Below are 20,108 nucleotides of genomic sequence, written 5' to 3'. Positions count from 1 at the left end.
ATAATGCACTTGGTACCTTTTCCAGATAGCCTCCAGGAAGCCCCATGCTGCACAACCGTGAGACAGGGTTTGATGGTCAGCTGAAAACTAAACCCTTGCTGTCCCAGCTCACTAGGAAGCGTAGATAAACTTGGGCCAGGGAACAAAGGCCAGGATGGTTTCATCAGCATACTGTCTGGGCAAGAGGCTATCAAGTTTCTTATCATTGATTCTACCAGGAAAAGGTTGAAAGAGGAAGAATTCAAAAGGTTAATTTGTTTCAAATTTATTGTTAGGTGACTACAACTTTTGTATCGGCAACAACACTTCAGCTAACTGTCCTCACATCTAGTAGCACAATTTTGTGGTGCATTTTTTTTAAAGGCTCTCTAGGTGGACCAGTAATATCCATCCTGCACAGAGGCCTTGGCAGTGCCAATGCGAACTTCCACAGCCACCTCAAATCTCTTTTTTAAAGACAGCCTGGAAATGCCTGCATAGGCTCCCAGTCCTCTCCCTCATCACACGTCTGTAGTCTTGTGTTCCCAAAGCAAGTCCACATAAGTAAAACTGTTTTCAAGTTTTACCATCCATCTCTATTGCTCTAATCCTATTTTTCATGCAAGGCACTTTAGGAAATTCTCTGCAAACTAAAAGAAGGATGACTGCCAGGCTTACCTAGAGCCAGCTTATATGAACAATTCTTCAAAAGAGAGGTCAAATAGAGGCCCCCTGGCCCACCTAATTATTAAATGCATTATTGCTTGACAAAAAAAAAAAAAATCTCTAAGTATTTAAACAACAGAAATCAGGAATGCAAAACACATTCATAATGTGTGTCCACAAAACAGGCCAGGAGTTTTGGGCTCTGGCTAAAAGTTTCCCAAGCTACATGACAGCTAAGCTGCCTAACTTCCGTTTCCAAGGCATATTTACAGAGTTGAAGGTTAAGTGGGTTAATGCATACAAATGCTGCAAAGGACGTAATGTCAGCTGCTACCATTACAGGTACATGGATGTTCTGTTCATACCCCACTGCTAAGCAAGTTTATGCTAACAAGCCACTCTTCTGGCCATAAGAAAAACTGTTTCGCACTGGCTAAGTCATTCGAAAGTGGAGCATGGGGTGGAAACTGTTGTAACTTTTCTAGATGGCAAGCTGGAAATGCACACTGCAGATCTTTAAACTTTATATGCCCATACACACTGTGATCTCAGTCTTGGGCAGAGAAGCCTCTTTGTTGCCGTGAGTCACAGTAACACAGACTCAAAACTGATCAACCTGCTGAGAACGACTGTTGAGTGTTCAGCCCTAAACAGAACATCTGTCACCCCCTCAAAGTTCAAGCAGACATTAAGGCAGAAAGACTGTTAGAGCCAGAGGATGGGAATGTGTACTGTAAAAGGCTGCCTGTGGATATGATATGGCGGCTGCACCTATGAACCCACTGCAATAGAAGTTACTTGCACAAGACTGGAGCCATCAACATTCCTTCATGAAGAGGGAGGTGCTCAGAAGCCCCACTTCTCCCTGATGGCACTACTGACAAGTTAAAGGTTGCTGGGGGAAGGAACTCATATTCCTCGGTTGCACAGCCATTGGTAAGTTGCCCTTGTTCAAGTAAATAACCTCCCACCCATACTCACGCAAACAACCCTAATTAAATGAAGTGGACCTCTGTTCAACACCCCACCCCAACAAAACAGAAAGACTTGTTGGGAACAAGAGGATGAGGGGGCAGGGAGATAAGACAGGACAATGAGAATATGATCGAACATATTATATGTTTCTGAAATTGTAGGAAAAAATAAATGAGTTAAAAAATCTTTAACTTTAGCATAGCCTTTGATTCTACAATTTCAGTGCTACAAACCTAGCCTCTGTAAAAACTTTGTCGTATATATGTATATGCCCCTGTGTGTGAAATACATTACACATGTAGGTGCATGTAGTTAGTTGGCTTTGGAATGTCTTTTTCTCAAATGCTCTTCTATCTTAAATCTTTGGGACAGTCTATGGCTAAAACTAGAGCTAGTCTGGCCAGGAAGCCCCAGGGATCTCCACCCTCATACTCCTGGGGTTAAGGCAGGCCTCTAACTTGCACTGCTTCTTCAACACACCCAGCGCGGGGGGATCAGAGCTCAATTCCTCAGGCTTCAACAGAAAGCACTTCTGTTGAATTCACTGAGCCATCTCCCATCCCCTAGAAACATAAACCTTAAGAACTGCACAAAAGGGACTAGAGAGACTCACTATACTATCAGGGGACCCAGGGTTCAATCCCTAGCCCTCACATGGTGGCTCACAACCATCTGTAACTCCAGTTTCGGGGGATCTGATGCCCTCTTCTGACCTCCTTGGGCACCCACCATGCACATGATTCAGAAAAATACATGCAGACAAAGCACTTACATACACATAAAAAAATTTTAATTAATAAAATTTCAAAATAATTTAAAACAACATATTTATAAGGAGAGCCAGTCATTGCAGGAATACTGATAGTAAGGGTGGAAGATGACACACTAATGTTTAACAAATTGGCCAAATTCCCACAGATCCATAAAGTAATATATTACCTGGCTATTATACTGACAATATAGACATGGAAAGACTTTTCTTTTTTTAGATGTTCAGAAAACAAGTTAAAAAATAAATCTATAAGCTGTGCATGGTAGTTGGTGCATGCTTGAATTCCAATTCCAAAACTGAGGCTAGCCTGGTCTACACAGCAAGACACATTCTTTTCCTCTCCCTCTCTCTGGGACAGAGAAAAAAAAATGGAAAGAAAAGGAAAACAACTGGAAAAATGGCTCAGTGGTAGAGGCTCTGTGTGAGGCCCTGAATTCGAGCCCTAATGTGTGTGGGTGGGAGAGTATAAACTGCTCCTTTTAGGCAGAGTTTGGGAAAAGAATCATTTCAAGTTAGAAGCCAGCCTGGTCAATATAGTGAGCTCCTGGCTAGCCAAGGCTAGATAGGACATTGAAGAAGGAGGAAGGGAAAAAAGTGCACAGCAAGATCCCATTTTTGTACCAAAAGCTGTATGTGAACAACCATATGCACACACAAAAATGATCTGGTATGTATGACTTGGATCATGGATTTATGGGTATTTCATAGCTTCCTTGTGTTTACTTTTCTGTATTTCAATTTCTCTGGGTGGTTTTTTTTTTTTAAGTACAAAGGCTATTCACTCTAAGCTGATTGAGATTCATTCTAAAGTATCTGAAGTTTTATCTAATATAATTAAGATGAAGGTAATGATCAGATTTATCTTATTTTATAATTACATGCATATAAACCTTGGTAGCTTATTAAGCAAACTACACATATTTAGTACCAAGAAATCAAGAGACTTCCCTCGCAAACAGTGAGTTTCTCCTTGTGACCAACCACAAAATAAAGCAGTAGAGAAATCCTGTGAGTGTTAGCTTTCAAATTTCATCTATTATACACTCCAACTCTTCCATCAGTGTGAACGGCTGTGTTTAAGTGTAGGACACCATGGTACATGCTTTCAATCCCAGGACTTAGAGGCAAGCCTAAGCTACTTAGAGGTATGTAAACTCCACTACTATTCTTCCCAATTTTAGCAAAGAAAAGTGAGGTATTCAAAGATTTGGTGACTACATCTAAGTCACTGACAATATGTGATAAAATCCCATATTTTCCAGAGTTTGGTATCTTCACTATCTATCCCTCACCCACATAAAACCTGTAATTTATAGGGTCCTGGGGTAGACCCTAAAAAGGGGGAATAAAGGTCATATATCATGAAGTCAAATTGGATAATATACCAACGGTTACACTTTCTAGAAATGACCCCCCAGACAGGGTTTCTTTGTGTAACAAGAGAAACCTTGTCTGAACTCACTTTGTAGACCAAGGCTGTCCTTGGCTCACTATGTAGACTGGTCTAGCCTTAAACTCACAGAGATCCACCTGCCTCTGCCTCCTGAGTGCTAGGATCAAAGGTGTGTGCCACTACGACCAGCTTACAAATGATTCTTACAATGTTAAGATTATCATCTTTTATAAAAAATGGTATGTGAAATGATTAGCCACTACACTGAAACTTAAAATTTGGGGTCCTTAGACCAACATTTGCTAGACATCTTTCCAGCACATCACCCAGCAAGACTCTACACTCAATGCTAGTCGAGGTTCCAGAATGGACTAGGACGCAGCGCTTGTGACTACTCTGTGATGCAATTCACTTGGCAGGTGAGGCCTTAAACACCAGGCTCACTGCAATGTGGCTCACCCATTCGCTCAGCAACTTTGTAAGAGAGCTCCTCCAGCCACTAGTTTAGCTCCCAAGGAGACCACAGCAAACTCAGCCCTTCTGAAACATTTATACAAGTATAGCCCAATTATACCTGAAGGTCACAGTCAGAAGTTTACTAACAGACTAAACAATATGAAAAACTTCTGCCACTTGGAAAGTCTGATACCCAACTGGACATGGTGGCACACGCCTGTGATCCTAGCACTCTGGGAGGCAGAGGCAGGTGGATCTCTGTGAGTTCAAGGCCAGCCTGGTCTACAGAGTTCCAGGACAGGCAAGACACAGAGAAACCCTGTGTTGAAGAACAGAGAGAGAGAGAGAGAGAGAGAGAGAGAGAGAAAGACTGGAGACTACAATTCTTCCCAGCACCACAAGAGCCTAGGTTCAAATGCCAGCACTACACTCAGAGACAGATGTGAGGTGAAGCTGGGGGTGTAGCTGGGTGACAGGAGCCTAGCATGCTCCAAGCCCTGGTTCAATCACCAAAACAGAAAAGGCACGAGTAGAGGAATTTACTAGGGCCTCCCTTTTAATCTCTTCTAAGTGTTTTAAGGGCGTGTCTCAATCTAGGTATTTAGGGGAAAAGATAAAGAAACCCCAGAGGAAAAGGAAATTGCCAGTCAACTGCAAAAGAAAAAAAGAAAAAGAAAAAAGGAAGAAAGAAAGAAAAAAGAAAGTGCTGAGGAACAAACATTTAAGGGAACTAACTTGCCACACTCATTTTATGCCCTATTTCACAATGCTCAGCATCTGAACAATCCACAGGGTTCCAAAGAACATTAAAAATGTGTTCATTTCCTCTCTTACTCAGGCAGAATAATACTAGTTTTGTGGCAGTACCACAATCCTCAGCAATTTCAATAACAGACTTTTTTTCTTAGTTCCTACCATTTTTTTAAAATGTACTCTCAGGAGGGCTCCTTACTTAAACGTGGATGAAATACCTATGTCCTGTCACCAAATCAGTGTCCCTCACTTAGTTTAAATACTTTATACGTTCCTGAGTTCTTTATATATCGCCTTCAGAAAGGCTTCCTTTTTAAAAAAGTTCTGAAGTTACAAGCAAACTCACACACACACACAGCGTTTCAAGCAAACTAATAAAAAAGGAAAATAACAGGTAGAAATGATAATCACAATGGTTGCCGAAACGTTTGCACGCCGCCTCACGTTAATGTCATCTAAAAATAAAAGTATCCCAACAAATACATTCCTCCTGTTAGCAGCGTTTAGAGAAGCGCCCTGCAAAGCAGCTGGCCTGCTGGCTCCTGGCCCTAGCTCCTGCCCTCACATCCTGTCCACTATATAATCCATGAGCTAGCCTTTCTCCTCATCAGTTCGGCGGGATTAGTAAACCGGCCTCCCCAAAAATAGAATTGATATTTTCCAGAGCATTTGTTCCTATGCCTTCATTATCGATGCTCTTTAAGACTCTTTTTTTTTTTTTTTTTTATCCTCTGTGTTTCTGACCACTAGGTACCAAGAGCAAGACAGCAACGTCTAAGCACAAAAGAACCGCATCTGGCCAGTCTACATGCATTTACATTTCCAGGTTGGTTTCCGTTTTCCGAATGGCAGTGATGAGGGCAAAGTTGGAAACTTTCACATTCAGGATGCTACCAAGCATCCTGAAGCTGCAGCAAGAAGCCACTAATCCATTCCTTCAAAAGCAAAGCCTGTAGTCTGAATCACAACAATAGATGGCTCATTGGCAAAGGGATCAGCGAAGTTGTCTTCCAAACCAAAGGCAAACAGATGTGAGGGGAGGTCCAGCCAGCTCCTCCTTGCTTTTCTTTTTCTGGGAATCGGGATTGCATTTCCTGATCAACTCCCCCCACCCTCCGCCCCACGAAGGGACCGCAATTGTGCCCGGGTCCACAGCAGAAACCCGAGTCAGTGCGTGCGCCAGGGAGGGCGAAGCGGCCGCCCCGGGGACGCGCTCTCGCTGCAAGGGGAGCCGCTTTCTGTTAAATACCATCAGAGGCAGCCCCGGCCGCACCACTCCGGGCCGAACGGTACTGACCGCCCTTCACTGACAGGGTATTCCCAGCCGGCGCGCGAGAGAAAGGATGAGCCGCGGACCGGAGGCCGGGGACCCGCGGGCGGCGCGACGCCGCTCCCGCGAGCTCGGGATCCCCGGGAGGCCGGGCCGGCCCGCCACCCTCCGGCGGCCGAGGGCAGAGGGGTCAGCGGTGGAGGGGCCGCCCGCCGCGATGCCCCCTCGGGAGCGCCGGCCGCGGCTGCGGACGCCCATTCAGCCCGGGCCCGTCCCGCGGCGGCCACTGCCCGCCCGGCCGCCCCGCCGCCCCCGGGAGGATGAGAAAGGCCAGGCGGAGCGCGGCGGCGGCGGCCGCGGGGACCCCGGGCGGCCATCGCCGACCCCCGCCCGCGCGCCAGGCCGCCCGCGTCAGCTCCTCACCTCATCTCCGGGCGGGTGCGCGCGGCCGCCCCTCACAAATCAGTGCAGCCCGCACGCCGCGCGGAGGAACGCAGGGTCCGCAGCCGCGCACACCATCCCCGCCCGGTCGCCTGTCTCCCGGCCGTCCCGGACCCGCTCGGGATGCTCCCTCGCGAGCCGCCGTACTACGGAGCAACCAAGCTGCGCGCCCTCCCCGCGCCGCTCCACTCCTCTCGTCCTCCTGCGCTCCTCCGCTCCCTCGCTCCCGCCTATCTCCTCATCTCCCTCCGCCGCCGCCCCTCCGCCCACCGCCAGCCCTCCGCTCCGCCCACAGATGGGCGGGGATAACCGCCTGCCAATCGGGCGCCGGAGGCCACGCCTCCTCTTCCGCCCCTACACGTGACCCCGCCCCTTGGGTGGGGAAAAATAAACGAGCCAAAGAAAATAGAGGTGTTCAGAAGAGTGACAGCCAGATAAACCAATTAAGTGGTTCAGAGAGCTCACCTTCCCCCCCCCCCATTCCCTTGTCTTTTCCCGTGAAGGCGTAACTAGAGGTTTTAGGTCTATGCCTGTGGAGATTTCGTTTCACGATTTGGTGCGTTGCTCTTTTCTATGTGCGATGGTAGCTAGGATATATTCACCTAGATAGAAGGTTTTGCAGAAAGAACGTGGAGACGAAAGGCGAGGCCAGACAAAGACTGAGGAAAGATGGTAGGGGGTACAGTTGGAATGAGGAAGGGTGTGGCCTTTTACTCAAATTTGCATAAAACGGAACCCATCTCGCCCAACTTCTTCCATTTTTTGTCAGCCCCCGGGGCGGTGCCTGGCCTCTCTACCGAGAGGAGCATGCCGGGAGTTGTAGTTCGGGGTTCGGTTGCTATGGCGTTCGTCACAGCCTCCCCCAGATCGGCCGTCCTGCGAGAGTGACGGGCAGTCTGGCCAATGGAAGTACTGTTTGGACCCGAGGAGGCGGGCTCTCTGCAGAAGGACTGGGAAGGTGGCGGCAGCGAAGGCGCTGGCGGTTGAGGCTGCTCCGAGGCAGGTGAGCCAGGGAAGAACGGTGTGTCTCGGGAAATGGGACTTTGGGCAAAAGATGGAGAAATGCCTGAAGGGACTGTCTAGCCCTGCGGAGAGTGGTGCTTCGCATCAGGCGCCGATCTCAGAGCTGCTTCGGCTCAGGCCTAGCTTGGCTGAGGCCGCTGAGGGGCGGGTAATACTGGATTTGACGGACAGTTCCTGACCCTGGATAGGTTTTGATTGTAGATTGTGCCTGTGCTTCACCCTCCGCGTTTATGTAGGCAAAGGTCTAGAATTGCCTTTCTTCCGGGTTCAAGTCTCACCGCTCCCAGCTTCTTATAACTGTTTCTGATGCTTTCTCTGTCGCTACTTCGCTTGTCACCCTTCTTACCCTTCTTTTTGCCTTTCAGGTAAGCAGTTTCCTAAAGCAAGGGTGGGTGCTCGCAGTAATGGGTCCTTGGGTCAGCAATTGCCCGCTTCATTGAGGTGTCCAGTGAAATACTTGAGCTATACAAAAGAATTATCTTAGGGTCGTGAGAGGCGCAGATACTGATTCTAGATCTGGGCCTGATGGTGTGCATTTGTTTAATTTTTTTTTTAATTTTAAGTATTTTTAATAAGCTCCCATGTTGCTAGTTCACGGTAGCTGGGTTTTGCATCGCCTGTCCAGGAGGAATGTTCTAGGCACATTGGTGCTTATAGATTTCCTGGGAGCCACATTTGAACAGTGAAAATAACACATGAAATTAATTTTGTTTCTTTTAAACCATTTTTCCAAATAGCTCAACGGTTTTTAAAAACAGATATTTAAATTTAGTATTGAACTTTACAGATCTGTTGTGCATTTTATGCTCACAGCACATCTTCTTTCTAACTGCACACCATTCAAGCGCTTAGTAGCCACCTGTGGCTATTAACTGCCATATAAATCCAGGTGATACAAGGGCCACTGTAGAGATTCAGCAGTCTTGATCATGTGATTGCCAGTAACCAGCCCCTTGCCACTCTGTTACATGGGTTCAGAACTACTTTCAAGATCTGATGCTAAGCTTACAAAAATAATAGGAAAAGTAACATTTATTAAAAGCCAACTTTTGTAATGAATGTTTTGCATACATTCTCAGGCCTTGCAGCATCCTGTTGCTGGTGTCTTAGGAGTTCTAAATCTTAGGATCAACCACTGTAATGGATAATTATTACTGACTTTTCTAATTCCATCCCTGCTTCTGCTCGAGCATGTAGGAGGAAACGAGATGTTCATATTTGAAACAGTGTCCCCCAAATAAAATCAAGCTGCCCAAGGCTGTAGAGCTGGCTCGAGTTAGGATCATTTGCCACACTCCCCAGGGACCAGGGTTCCTGGTACCTGCTCACAACCATACAACCACCTGTAACTCTAGTTTCAGGGGATCTGAAGCACTCTTTGAGCTCCAAAGGTACAAAGGACACAGGTGGAATGCAGGCATACATGCAGGTGAAACACCTATGCACGTGAAATTTTTTATAAATTTTTGTAAATTAAGATCAAGCTGCCTAGCCAGGCATGGTGGTGCATGCCTTTAACCCCAACACTTTAGAGGCAAGGCCAGTCCGATCTCTGTGAGTTCAAGGCATGCATGGTCACATAGCAAGTTCCAGGACAACTAGGACTTTATAGAGAGACCCTGTCTCAAACAAACAAAGATGAAGCTGATAAAATATTTTGGTAGTTTTACAATCTCCATGATGCTCAATTACTGTCAGAAGTTCTGGGATGAAGAAGAGAGGTAAAAACCTGAAAGATTTTTGAGCTTCTGGACTGGACTGGACTCTGGACAAGGATGAGTCTTTTTTTTATTTTATTTTTTTCTAATTTATTTGTTTGTTTGTTTGTTTGTTTATCATGCATACAATGACTGTCTGCATGTACACCTGTGTGCCAGAAGAGGGCACCAGATCTAGATGGTTGTGAGCCACCATGTGGTTGCTGGGAATTGAACTCAGGACCCCAGGGAGAGCAGCCAGTACTCTTAACCTCTGAGCCATCTCTCCAGCTCCAAGGATGAATCTTGATTCTTTTCTGTGGCTCCCTGAAGAAGGAAGCTGGGAAAGGCTTGGGAACTCATAAAATAGTTCACTGTGAGATTGAAGTGTTTTTGCCCTAGTGTTATAGGCCTGGAATCCCACCTAGTGGGAGGAAGATTGGCAGCTCAGGGCCAGCCTAGACATTAAGACTGTCCCAAAGTAGCAAAGAAGAAATAAGGGCCATGGGTGCAGTGTTTTCTGATTGTATTTATAGTGAACTCTCCATGTCTCAATAGATAGACCAGGCTGGCTGCTTCAGGGCTGTGGCTAGATAGACCAGGCTGGCTGGATTCGGGGTTTTGGCTAATTGTACACCTTTTGTAGACCTACTACAACACTGAGCTGAGGACTCTAACTATACATGATAGAATGCAATATTTCACAAAATTATAATTTGTATTTCACATGGAAATGTTCCTTCGACCCTATCATGAACTGGCAAGATGTTTCAGTCATCATTTACAGATTGCTATAATATTAATAGATGGAGACTTTCTTCCTGGACAAGAAAGGATAACAGATCAGGGAAGATCCCCAATTCCCTGCGCATCCTCACCTCTCTTCACCTGCAGTGTCCCAGTGTCACATGACAAGGTCACCTTGAAGGAAAGACCTCATCATCACACTGTCGCCCCCCCCCCCTTGGCCCTAGTAGCACGATGTGAGAAGATAAGGCACTAATTCAGAAAGGTAAATGAAAGATTAAGTTTCTGTTTCTCTGGATCGTACCATATTACATGACCATATGTTGAGTAACCGTCGTGGAGGCAACGGCCTTCCACCTTACCAACCTACCACTCCCGTCTCCTACTGTATTGACATGGAAGTATCTGATACAAGAAACCCTCAGCATTTTTTATTGTGTGTGTGGGTGTTTTGCCTGCTGTTGGCATACTTGTTTTTTTAAAGTCTTATTTCTTTCATCTTTTTCTCCCTACTCCACCCCAATCCCTTCCAACACCCCAACACCAGGTAGGAGAGAGAAAGGTTTAGTGGGAGAGGGGTGCAGTTCTCTTAGCTGCTTCCAGCTAGTTAGAGTCACTGGGTTCCTTGGAGCCAGTCCAATCCTTGTTTCAGGAGATCTCCAACGTCTTGTCCCACTGTATCAACCAGGAGCAGCAAGAGAAGCAGGAGCAGCCTTGTTCCTTCTCCTCTCCACACTCTCTGGACTCTGACATTCATTCTCTCTCCAGAGTCCTCAGATTTAAACTATCTGCAGCTGGCAAAGAGCTCTTTTTAGAGCTACAGGAGGCAAATAGTCAGCTGCTATGGACCATCTGAATCAGTCCACATCCCACCCCTGGGTCCAAAACAAAAACATATTTCTATCCACAACAGCCCACATGTATTTAAATATACCACATTCATGTAGGGTGCCCTCATGCTGCAATGGAGCATCAGACTCCCTTAGAACTGGAATTACAAATGGTTGTGAGCCACCATGTAGATGCTGGAACTGAACCTGAGTCCTTTGGAAGAGCAGTAACCATTGAGCCACCTGCTCAGGATGCGCATGTTTGAAACTTGTCAAACAGGTAAAACAGTGGCTTGACATCTCGAAGCACATGCTGTTTGTGTGCTTGGCATACCTTTTCTGCCTCTCTAGCTATCTTTAATTCTCAACTTGCATCAAATGAGGAATTATGCCACGATGTATAAGTCAGTTAAGTATGACTTGATAGCATTCATGGAGCTGTAGATTGTCAGCCTGTTGGTGGCACATACCTGTTCCAGCACTTGGAAGGTGAAGGCATAAGCTGCAGGATTTCAAGATCATTCTTGGCTATGTAGCAAGTTTGGAACTAGCCCTAGGCTACTGTATTTTAAAATATAATAATAATAATAAAAGAAATTGCCATAGTTAGAAGAGACTGAAACAGCCATCTGGTCACCTGTCCCTCTCACCTGATGCTTGAACCCCTGTAACTTTATCCAGCCTGTTTAAGTTCCTCTAGGGATATGGACCACATCAAACTTCATTTTCCTTGTTTTAAGTTTTAATTAAAGCCAGGCACAATAGCAGGATAACACTTGCTGGTAATCCCTGCACACAGGAAGCTCTTTGCACATTCAGGTCCAACCTGCTCAACAGAGTGAACGCTAGGTCATTTAGGGCTACACAACTAGAATTTGTCTTGTAAATACATAAAATGTACAAGCAACCCATCCTCACAGAGGGCGGGAGAAACAGCTCAGTGGTTAAGTGCACTGACTGCACTTCTGAGCCCTGGGTTCAGTTCCTAGGATCCACATGGCAGCTCATGGCCAAGACTTAACTCCAGGCCCACGGGATCCAGTGCCCTCTTTTGCCCTCTATGCGCACTGCTTGCAGAGGCATATTGCCACAGACATTCATGTGCACATAAGTGAGAATTGCGAGAAGTAAATTGTGCCCAACAAGGTGGTGCACATCTGTCGCCCCAGCGCTCGGGAGGCAGAGGCAGATGGATCTCTGTGCGTTTCTGACTAGCCTCATCTGCAGAGTAAGCTCCAGCCAGCCAGAGCTACACGGACAGATTCTGTCTCAAAAACAAACAAATCAAAACCACTTTTTGAAGAAAAGGTTTTGTAAGAGCACACGGGACTGTCCGTGACCTGGCCAGGATGACACCACTCTTCAGTCGGCTTGCCTGCCCATCCTGTAGCTGGTGTCTGCTGAGTTGGAGGGGCCTTTCATCCTGAGAGGGAAGTAAGGCTGATGTGCAGAGGGTTACTGACAGTCATTGCTGGATGAACTCCTTGGGGAGTCAGGTGTAGCAGGGGGGCAAGCCGCTTGACATCTCTCCATGGCGCTGAGGAAATCCCGACAGAGCCCTCAGCTTATCAGGTGCTTCCTTGAAGTCCTGTCAGCTGGGTGCTTGTGTGGACTTAGGCGGCTGCCGCACAGCCGAATCTTAAGCCAGCACCCTTTCTAATTTTCTGCAGATTCAGCATGTTTGATATATGGCTTTATAAACATTTCAAATATTGCCAACATAATCCTCAGTGTATGAATTCATTTTTAATTCTGATATACTTATAAAAATGTCAAATCTGTATGCATCTCACAGGGCACCTCAGTCTACCTACCTTTTTAAATTTTTTTAATTATTATTTTATTTTATGTGTCTGGATGTTTTGCCTGGATGTAAATCTGTATCTTTAGAAGGCACTGGATCCCCTGGAAATGGAGTTTCACATAGTTGTGAGCCTCAGTGTGGGTGCTAGGGATCAAACCTGGGTCCTCTGCAAGAGTAGCCAGTGTGCTTAACAATGAGCCATCTCTCCAGCCCCTCACCCTACATTTCTAAACACATTCAATGTCATTGAAAAGTTTTAGAAGCTAGATGTGGTAGTCCAGGAGTTTAGGCCAGCTAAGGTTACATACAGTTCAAGGATAGCCTGGGCTACCCAGGGAGGCTCTCTTACAAAAAAACAAAAGCACATAAAACATATTGACTATAGTGTTAGGGATGTGGCTCAGTAGTATCACACTTATATAATATGTATGAGGCCCTGGGTTCAAACCCTGGCAAATAAATAAAGTGCTTAGCACTTTTTTGATTTAGCAAAGTTTATATAAGATCATATAATGTTCAAGTTATATAACATTCTTAGAACTGTCAGGGTGCATACTCACCTTTAACTTCTAATTTTATTGGATGTTATTGTCTGTGTACAAATATCTTTAAATTCATTAAAAATTTTATTAGTGAATTCGAGTCTTTCATTAACCCAGGCTCATGCCTAAGAAGCCAGGTGGGCCTTGAATATCACCCATTCTACAATATTTTTAGTGCTAAAAGCTCAGAATTCTTATTTTTTTGAGGGAGCAGACAGGGTAGAATTGTAAAACGATAATATTTCCACATCTTGATTTTCTTTTGATTTTGAAGATAGATATATAGATAAACAGGCAGACAGACAGACCAAGCCACCCTTTTTAGGGCTGGAGAGATAATTGAGTACTGAAGAGTGAGTCATGCTCCTAGGACCTGAGTTCCATTCCCAGCATACATCAGGTGGCTCCCACTGCCTGTAGCTCCAGCTTCAAAGGAGCAAACACCCTCTTGTGTCCAGGGTGGCATTTCACTCATATGCACACACACAGACAGTTTTTAAATTCCACTTTTACTCACTCACTGTGCGCATGCATGCCACAGTGTGCTTGTGCAAGTGCTTGGGAGTCAACTCTCTCCTTCCACCTTGGGGACTGTAGGACTGAACTGGGTTGTCACGCTTGACAGCAGATGCCTTGACCTGCTGAGCCTTCTTGGGAGCCCACGCATACACACAATTCAAAACAAAAATAAAGCATTTAAGCATTTAAAAAAAAAAAAACCTTTCTCCTTACTTTGCAGCTTGGAGAATAGTTTTGAGCCCATACAGTTCTTAATTAGATTAACTAATCTTTTCTTTATACACACACACACACTTAAGAAGATCATAGGTCATGCAGAATTATCTCCCAGGTCTTTGAAATAGCCCAGGCCACATGTCAAAGATTCAGTGGGCAGATGTCTTCTATAACTACAAAGGGAAATGCTGTAAACTCAGGGTGTAACTATAGAATTCCACTCTGAAAAAAAGCAGCACTAGTAGGTCCAGACTAAGCGGAGCAGAGATTTGTTTACTTAATAATGGGCATTACTGGACATGTGGTGCACGCTGTAATCCTAGGGCACAGGAGACAGCCAGGAGGCTCCAGAGTTCAAGGCCAGGCGAGGCTACAAATCAAGACCCCATCTCAAAACAAAACAGCAGAAAACTGGGGAAGGAACGGGTGTTCCGAAGCAGTCGCTGGGAGAGCTCACTCGTTGGCAAGTGTAGAAAGCGGCAGTAGTGTGGAAGTGTGGAGCAGATGGACTGCACTGCTACCCACCGTGAAGCTGGGAGAGAGGAAGGAGTCGCTTTGGGCTTCCTTTACTCGGCAGCAACAGTCGGTTAGTGCGGCAGATTCTCAAGGAGTGGGCTGTGCCTGGAAGCCCTGCAACAGGGTAGATGTATGCAGTCAAGTCACACGGAATTGATCAAACAAGAACATCGTGGGTGGAATAAGGTAGACGAGGAAGAGCAATGTGTGCGGAGAGAGCCTAGAAAGCTAGGCAGAAGCCGAAGCAGTGTGGGCAGCGCATGCTGTGTTTGAATTCTTCCTCCCGCTTCGCAGTCCAGCACACAGCGGTGCTGATAAAGACCTGCTGTGGCCATGGTTTTCACCTGGTCTTTATGCACTGTTAACACATGCACAGTTTCATGTCTTAAATGTGTGTTTGTGCTTCGTCCCTGCATTGGATTATCTCCTCCGAGAGAGCAGTAACCATTACTCATCTACTCGGTACAGTTCTTTGATGAAATCCATTTAGGTCTGCAGAGGTCCTAGCACTCCGAGCTGGTCCCTAGGCAGGTCTCTCGGTCTCTGTCTTTGCCTCAGAGTCTGCTAGAAATTCTAGTAATTTATAGAGGCGGTACCATGCCACCACCACTGCCCCCCTTTGGAACCTGCAGATTAGCACAACACATCTATCAGCAAATAGCCCCACAGGAGAAAGTATTGTAGTTCAGAGTGAGTATATCATGTCAGCAGCTCGGTAGAAACCCTTCCTTAGTACTGTAACAGATACTCTTGGGTGGATCTTAACCCATGTAAAATGCAGTTTTCTTGATTTCAATCACCGCCCCCTAAACCTTACTCGGTAGATGGTGGTGCGTGTGGTTTCCTTATCTATATAATAAAGGCTAAAAGTATATACAGAAATGTCCTGACACTTTCCAGGATTGAACTAGAATCATCCATACATTGGAGTAACATAGCGGAGAGAAAGCATAGACCACAGCTATGAGCAGCAGCACGGGTGAGGACCAGAAAGATCACATTGGGAGAAGCCAAGTGATCTTAGCTGATCTGTCAACTTCAGCTGTTTCACATCCTTAAGAAGGGAAGGACGGTCAGAACCCGACAGAAGTTCAGGGTGTGGCTCCTGCTAGGGCACAGCAGATTTAGTGTGACTGGACAGTCTCTTCCCTAAAGTCTGTGCGCACTTCTCTCTGTAGTATATATTTCTGTAAAGTTTACATTCTGGAAAATTCAACAATCTAGACATGGTGGCTCAGACTCCTGATTCTACCACTCTGGAAATGAAGGCAGTAGAACTACTAGGGAGTCAAGGCCAACCTGGGCTACCAAGCGAGTTCTGGGCCCACATTCAATGCAGAGTTTAAAAAGCAGACAACCGTGTGATCCTTAGACATACTTTAAGAACTTGCTAGAACCTAAACAGCTGGCAATACTTCTGATAAAAAGACTGGGAAGATTACTCAGTGCACAAAAACATTGCCGCCCAAGGGTGAAGACTAGAGTCTGGAACCCTAGCACTCACAGAATGCCTAGTGGGCACAGTGATCAACCGGAATCCCAGAGCAAGCTAGCTGTATGGGGCAAGTCAATGGGCAAGCTCTGGATTCCAGTGAGAGATGACAAGAGCCACTGAGGAAGATGCCCAAAGTCATCGTCTGGCCACACACACAAACATACATGTACTGATACCATATTATTGAGGGGAATTATTGAGGACTTGAATAGGAAAGTGAAATCCCACCCAGTTCTTCCATTTTCCCTTTTAAGACAAAGTCTGACTATGTAACCCAGGCTAGCTTCAAACTTGTGGTTCTCCCTCACCCTACTGAATGCAGAATCCAGCCTGTGCCACCATGCCTAAAACCTGACCTTTTAGAAAGCACCTGTGCTATTTGGGTATTCATCCCAGTTCACGTCTATCTATCTCTAGCTCTCCTCTGTCCACCATTTAATTTGTGAGACAGTGTAGTCCAGGCTGCCCTTCAACTCTGGATCACCCAGCCCCTCACACCATGGTGCTGGAATCCCAGGCAAGTGCTGCCACTGCTATTGTGGCTTGCTCTGTGACTGCTTTTTGAGGAAAAAAGCAGTCTGAATGGACCTGCTTGGGGGTTCCTTTTATAGCTGCCTTTTCCTCCTTGTCTGGATGACTTCCAGCTTACTATCATTTCATAAATAGACTTTGTTGTTCTTTTTAGTTTTTAAAGTTTGCTTAAACTTTTGCTTTATGTGCATGGGGGTTTTGTCTGCATGTATGTCTGGGTACCATGTGCAAGCCTAGTGTCCAAGGAGGCCTGAAGGGGGCCCCAGATTGCCTGGAACTGGAGGTAGAGATGTTGTGGGCCACCATATGGGTGCTAGGGATTGAATCTGGGTCCCCTGAAAGAGTAGTAAGTGCTCTTAACCAGCCCTCAAGAAGACTTTTTTAAAAACATGTATTTGTTTCATAGGTAACTATGAAAGGCTTATATTTTCAGCAGAGTTCCACAAATGAAGAAGTAACGTTTGTATTTCAAGAAAAGGTAAGCTTATATTATTAAATAAGACAAAATAATTGTCTTTCCATATGTAGTGGCCATTGTTTGTTTTGGGTGGCTAAGATAAAATGCTCAGGCAAAAGCAACTTAAGGGAGAAAGGATTTATTTAACTGTCAGCTCCAGGTTAAAGTTACCTCACCAGGGAAGCCACAGCTGCTGGGGCTGAGGCAGCTGTCACGGTGTGCAGAGAGCAAGGAGGGAATGTATGCTTCCTTCTCACACAGTCCAGGACTGTGTGTATCCGTGTCTATGTGTTGGTATGTATGTCTGTGTCTTTGTGTGTATGTGTGTGTCTATATGTGTGTCCTATGTGTCTTTGTCTATTTGTGTCTGTGTGATATATCTGTGTAATGTGTCTGTGTATGTGTGTGTAGCTGTGTCTCTGTGTACGTGCCTGTATGTGTCTGTGTGTTTAATATGTGTATGTGTCCTGTGTTTATGTGTGTTTATATGTATGTGTGTGTCTATGTGTGAATGTGTGCATGAGACAGACAGACATAGACAGAGAGACAAGAGTTCTCTATAATTCCCTCTTTTCTTTGTGACATGGTATATGTACATGTCTGAGAGAGGAAAAGAAAGAGACAGAGATGGGATGGTGCATTCCATGACACACATGTGGAGGTCAGAGGACAACTACTTGAACCTGATTCTCTTCTTTTACGCTAACATGGGTCCCACGAACCAAACTCAGGTTAAACAGGCTTGTCGGGCAAGCACCTTTCTTTACCTGCAGAGCCATCCATTGGCCCAGACCCATTTTTAATTGTGTTACTAGTTAAGTGGAACTAAACGAGCAAAAGCTTAGGCCAGCCTCCCCAAATTACTTTCCCTGGGTTTTATGTGAAAGCGGTTTATATTGCAGTGTAACTAGTTTTTGAAGGCTCTCCTACAGGGGCTCAGCAGTTAAGAGCAAGGGCTGCTCTTGCTGAGGATCAGGTTTGGTTCACAGCACCTGTATCACGTGGCTTACAGCCACCTGGAAGTCTGCTCCAGGGGATCCATGGTCCCTCTCTGGCCTCCATGGGTGCTGCACTTGTGTGCCGAAATTCACACTCACATACACACATAAGTTAAGAAAGTACTTTTTAGAAGGAGTTTCTGTATGTGTGTGTGCTTGTGTGTTTATATGCGTGTGTGTGTGTGTGTGTGTGTGTGTGTGTTTATGTGTGTGAAAGGTACCAGAAAGGCAGTATGATGTGTGGCAGATAAACACAGTGCCCCCTGCGATGGGTCATAGAGCAGTGTGCAAGAGCCACACTCATGGCACTGAAGGACATGCTTCATTTCCTGCTCCAGAGTGCAGACTTGTGGGAGAATTGATCTTGTATTTAACAATGTAGTCGGATGACTCTGAGTGCTTCAGTTGGCAGTATTTTCTGCCCTCGTTGCTTCATGTAGCTAGAGTATAAGAGGTAATGAAATTCCATTATGTTAATGTCTTGACAGCAAAATACTATGGGACATGCTGAGGTTTCCAGGATAAATGTTAGAAGATAGACGGATAAGTAACACTGAAGAACTTCTTTGATAGCCTGAAGAAAATTCCAAATTTCAGTAAAGGCTATTTGCTACGTGTACTGTAAAGAGCTGACAGTTGGAATTATTTAAGTTAAATTCAGGATTTGTCATTCTGCAGTTTGTTTATTCTATATTAACACTGGTCTTTGAGAACTTTTAAAATAAAGGTATGAAAGCTTTTAAAATTTATAACCCCTGGTTTTTCTTTCTTCTTTTTTTTATCAGATATTTTTAGATAATTATCCGTACCTTTTAAACTTAGGATGGTCATGAGATTTGGCATCAGTTTAATGTTTGTAGTTATATGTGGACATTTTCACAGGATGAGTGAATGTTCTCAGAGGATGTGTAACACGTGGTTCTGTTATTCGGTTCTAGGAAAATTTCCCCGTTACAGAGGATAACTTTGTGAGAGTTCAAGTTAAAGCCTGTGCTCTGAGCCAGATAAACACAAAGGTATCAGTGCTCTGTCATGACCAAAAGGCAAATGAGAATGTACAGTATATTTAACATATAATATGGTAATTGCTGTCTGAGTGCCAAGAAACTATTTTTCTTAGAAAAACTGAACTTAGCCGGGCATGGTAGTGTACACCTATAATACCAGCACCTGGAAAGGCAGAGGCAGGTGGATCTGTGAGTTCAAGGCCAGCCTGGTCTACAAAGTGAGTTCAGGACAGCCAGGCTACACAAGAAACCCTGTCTTGGAAAACAAATCAAAAGAAATATTGAACTTGAAAATACTTGGGGTTGGCTACCCAGAGGCTATATAAGCTGTGGGCTGGCTTTCCCCAGGGTCCCATGATTGTTCAAGGTTCCTGAATAAACTGCATTGAAAAAAAAAAAAGAAAATACTTAATGTACACCTGTATGAAGGTAAATGGTCTAAGTTGTGTTTCATATCACTAGCTGGGGATATTTTATAAAATTGGGAGAGGATGAAAATGTTAATTATTAAACCCTTTAGGTCAAGGAAAAAATTACCTTTATAAATGCAGTAAGAATATAAACTGGAAAGCTTATCAACCCCTAAATTGTATTGTTTCTGGTTAACATTTTTTAGATATGATTTGTATGCTTTTTCTCTTACCTCCAGGCTCATACCACCCACAGTTACCTTTCACTATTGGCCATAAAAACATATGTCTTTGGCCTGGGCATGGTGGCATGTACCTTTACACCCCACACCCAGCAGAGGCCTCTGAGAGTCTGAGGTGGGTCTGGTCTACACGGCAAGTTAATAAATAAATAGTTAAATGTGCCATAAGTATATTCATGGTTTGTTATGGGATAGGGTCTCACTGTGTAGCCTAGGATAGTCCTGAATTCATCCTCCCAGATCTTGGGAATAGGTGTATACCACCACATCCGGATTTTTCTCCTGTTTTGTTTTGGAGGTTTTGTTGTTGTTTGTATGTTTGATTGTGGGTTTTGTTCGGTCTTTTGACTTGAACAACTGAAACTTAAT

At 45.0% G+C, this 20,108-nt stretch overlaps 2 protein-coding genes across 16 annotated transcripts in view; one reads left to right on the top strand and one right to left on the bottom strand.

The window, feature by feature from the left end:
* The window catches only part of Itsn1 (intersectin 1), a 182,394-nt gene extending 175,431 nt beyond the window's left edge, over positions 1 to 6,963 (bottom strand). For 6 of the 10 annotated variants that reach the window (XR_009587041.1, XM_021628727.2, XM_021628721.2 and 3 more), the window contains exon 1: positions 6,688 to 6,962. The gene's annotated coding sequence lies outside the window, so the exon portion shown is untranslated. Of the gene's footprint in view, positions 1 to 6,687 lie in introns of all 10 variants that reach the window. The other 4 variants (XR_009587042.1, XM_021628736.2, XM_021628743.2 and 1 more) reach the window with 2 other exon arrangements.
* Positions 6,964 to 7,462: 499 nt separating this feature from the next.
* Positions 7,463 to 20,108, top strand: part of Cryzl1 (crystallin zeta like 1) — a 35,362-nt gene continuing 22,716 nt past the window's right edge. The window contains exons 1-4 of one of the 6 annotated variants that reach the window (XM_060370740.1): positions 7,643 to 7,708; positions 10,232 to 10,437; positions 17,032 to 17,103; positions 19,019 to 19,096. In XM_060370740.1, the coding sequence (XP_060226723.1) occupies positions 17,038 to 17,103; positions 19,019 to 19,096 (144 nt within the window). In that variant the 5' untranslated portion in view covers positions 7,643 to 7,708; positions 10,232 to 10,437; positions 17,032 to 17,037. Of the gene's footprint in view, positions 7,709 to 10,231; positions 10,438 to 17,031; positions 17,104 to 19,018; positions 19,097 to 19,736; positions 19,855 to 20,108 lie in introns of those variants that run through there. The other 5 variants (XM_021628697.2, XM_060370741.1, XM_060370742.1 and 2 more) reach the window with 5 other exon arrangements.

Source organism: Meriones unguiculatus, chromosome 17, assembly GCF_030254825.1.
Source record: "Meriones unguiculatus strain TT.TT164.6M chromosome 17, Bangor_MerUng_6.1, whole genome shotgun sequence".
Lineage (NCBI taxonomy): Eukaryota > Metazoa > Chordata > Mammalia > Rodentia > Muridae > Meriones > Meriones unguiculatus.
This window is presented reverse-complemented; position numbering and strand designations above follow the sequence as displayed.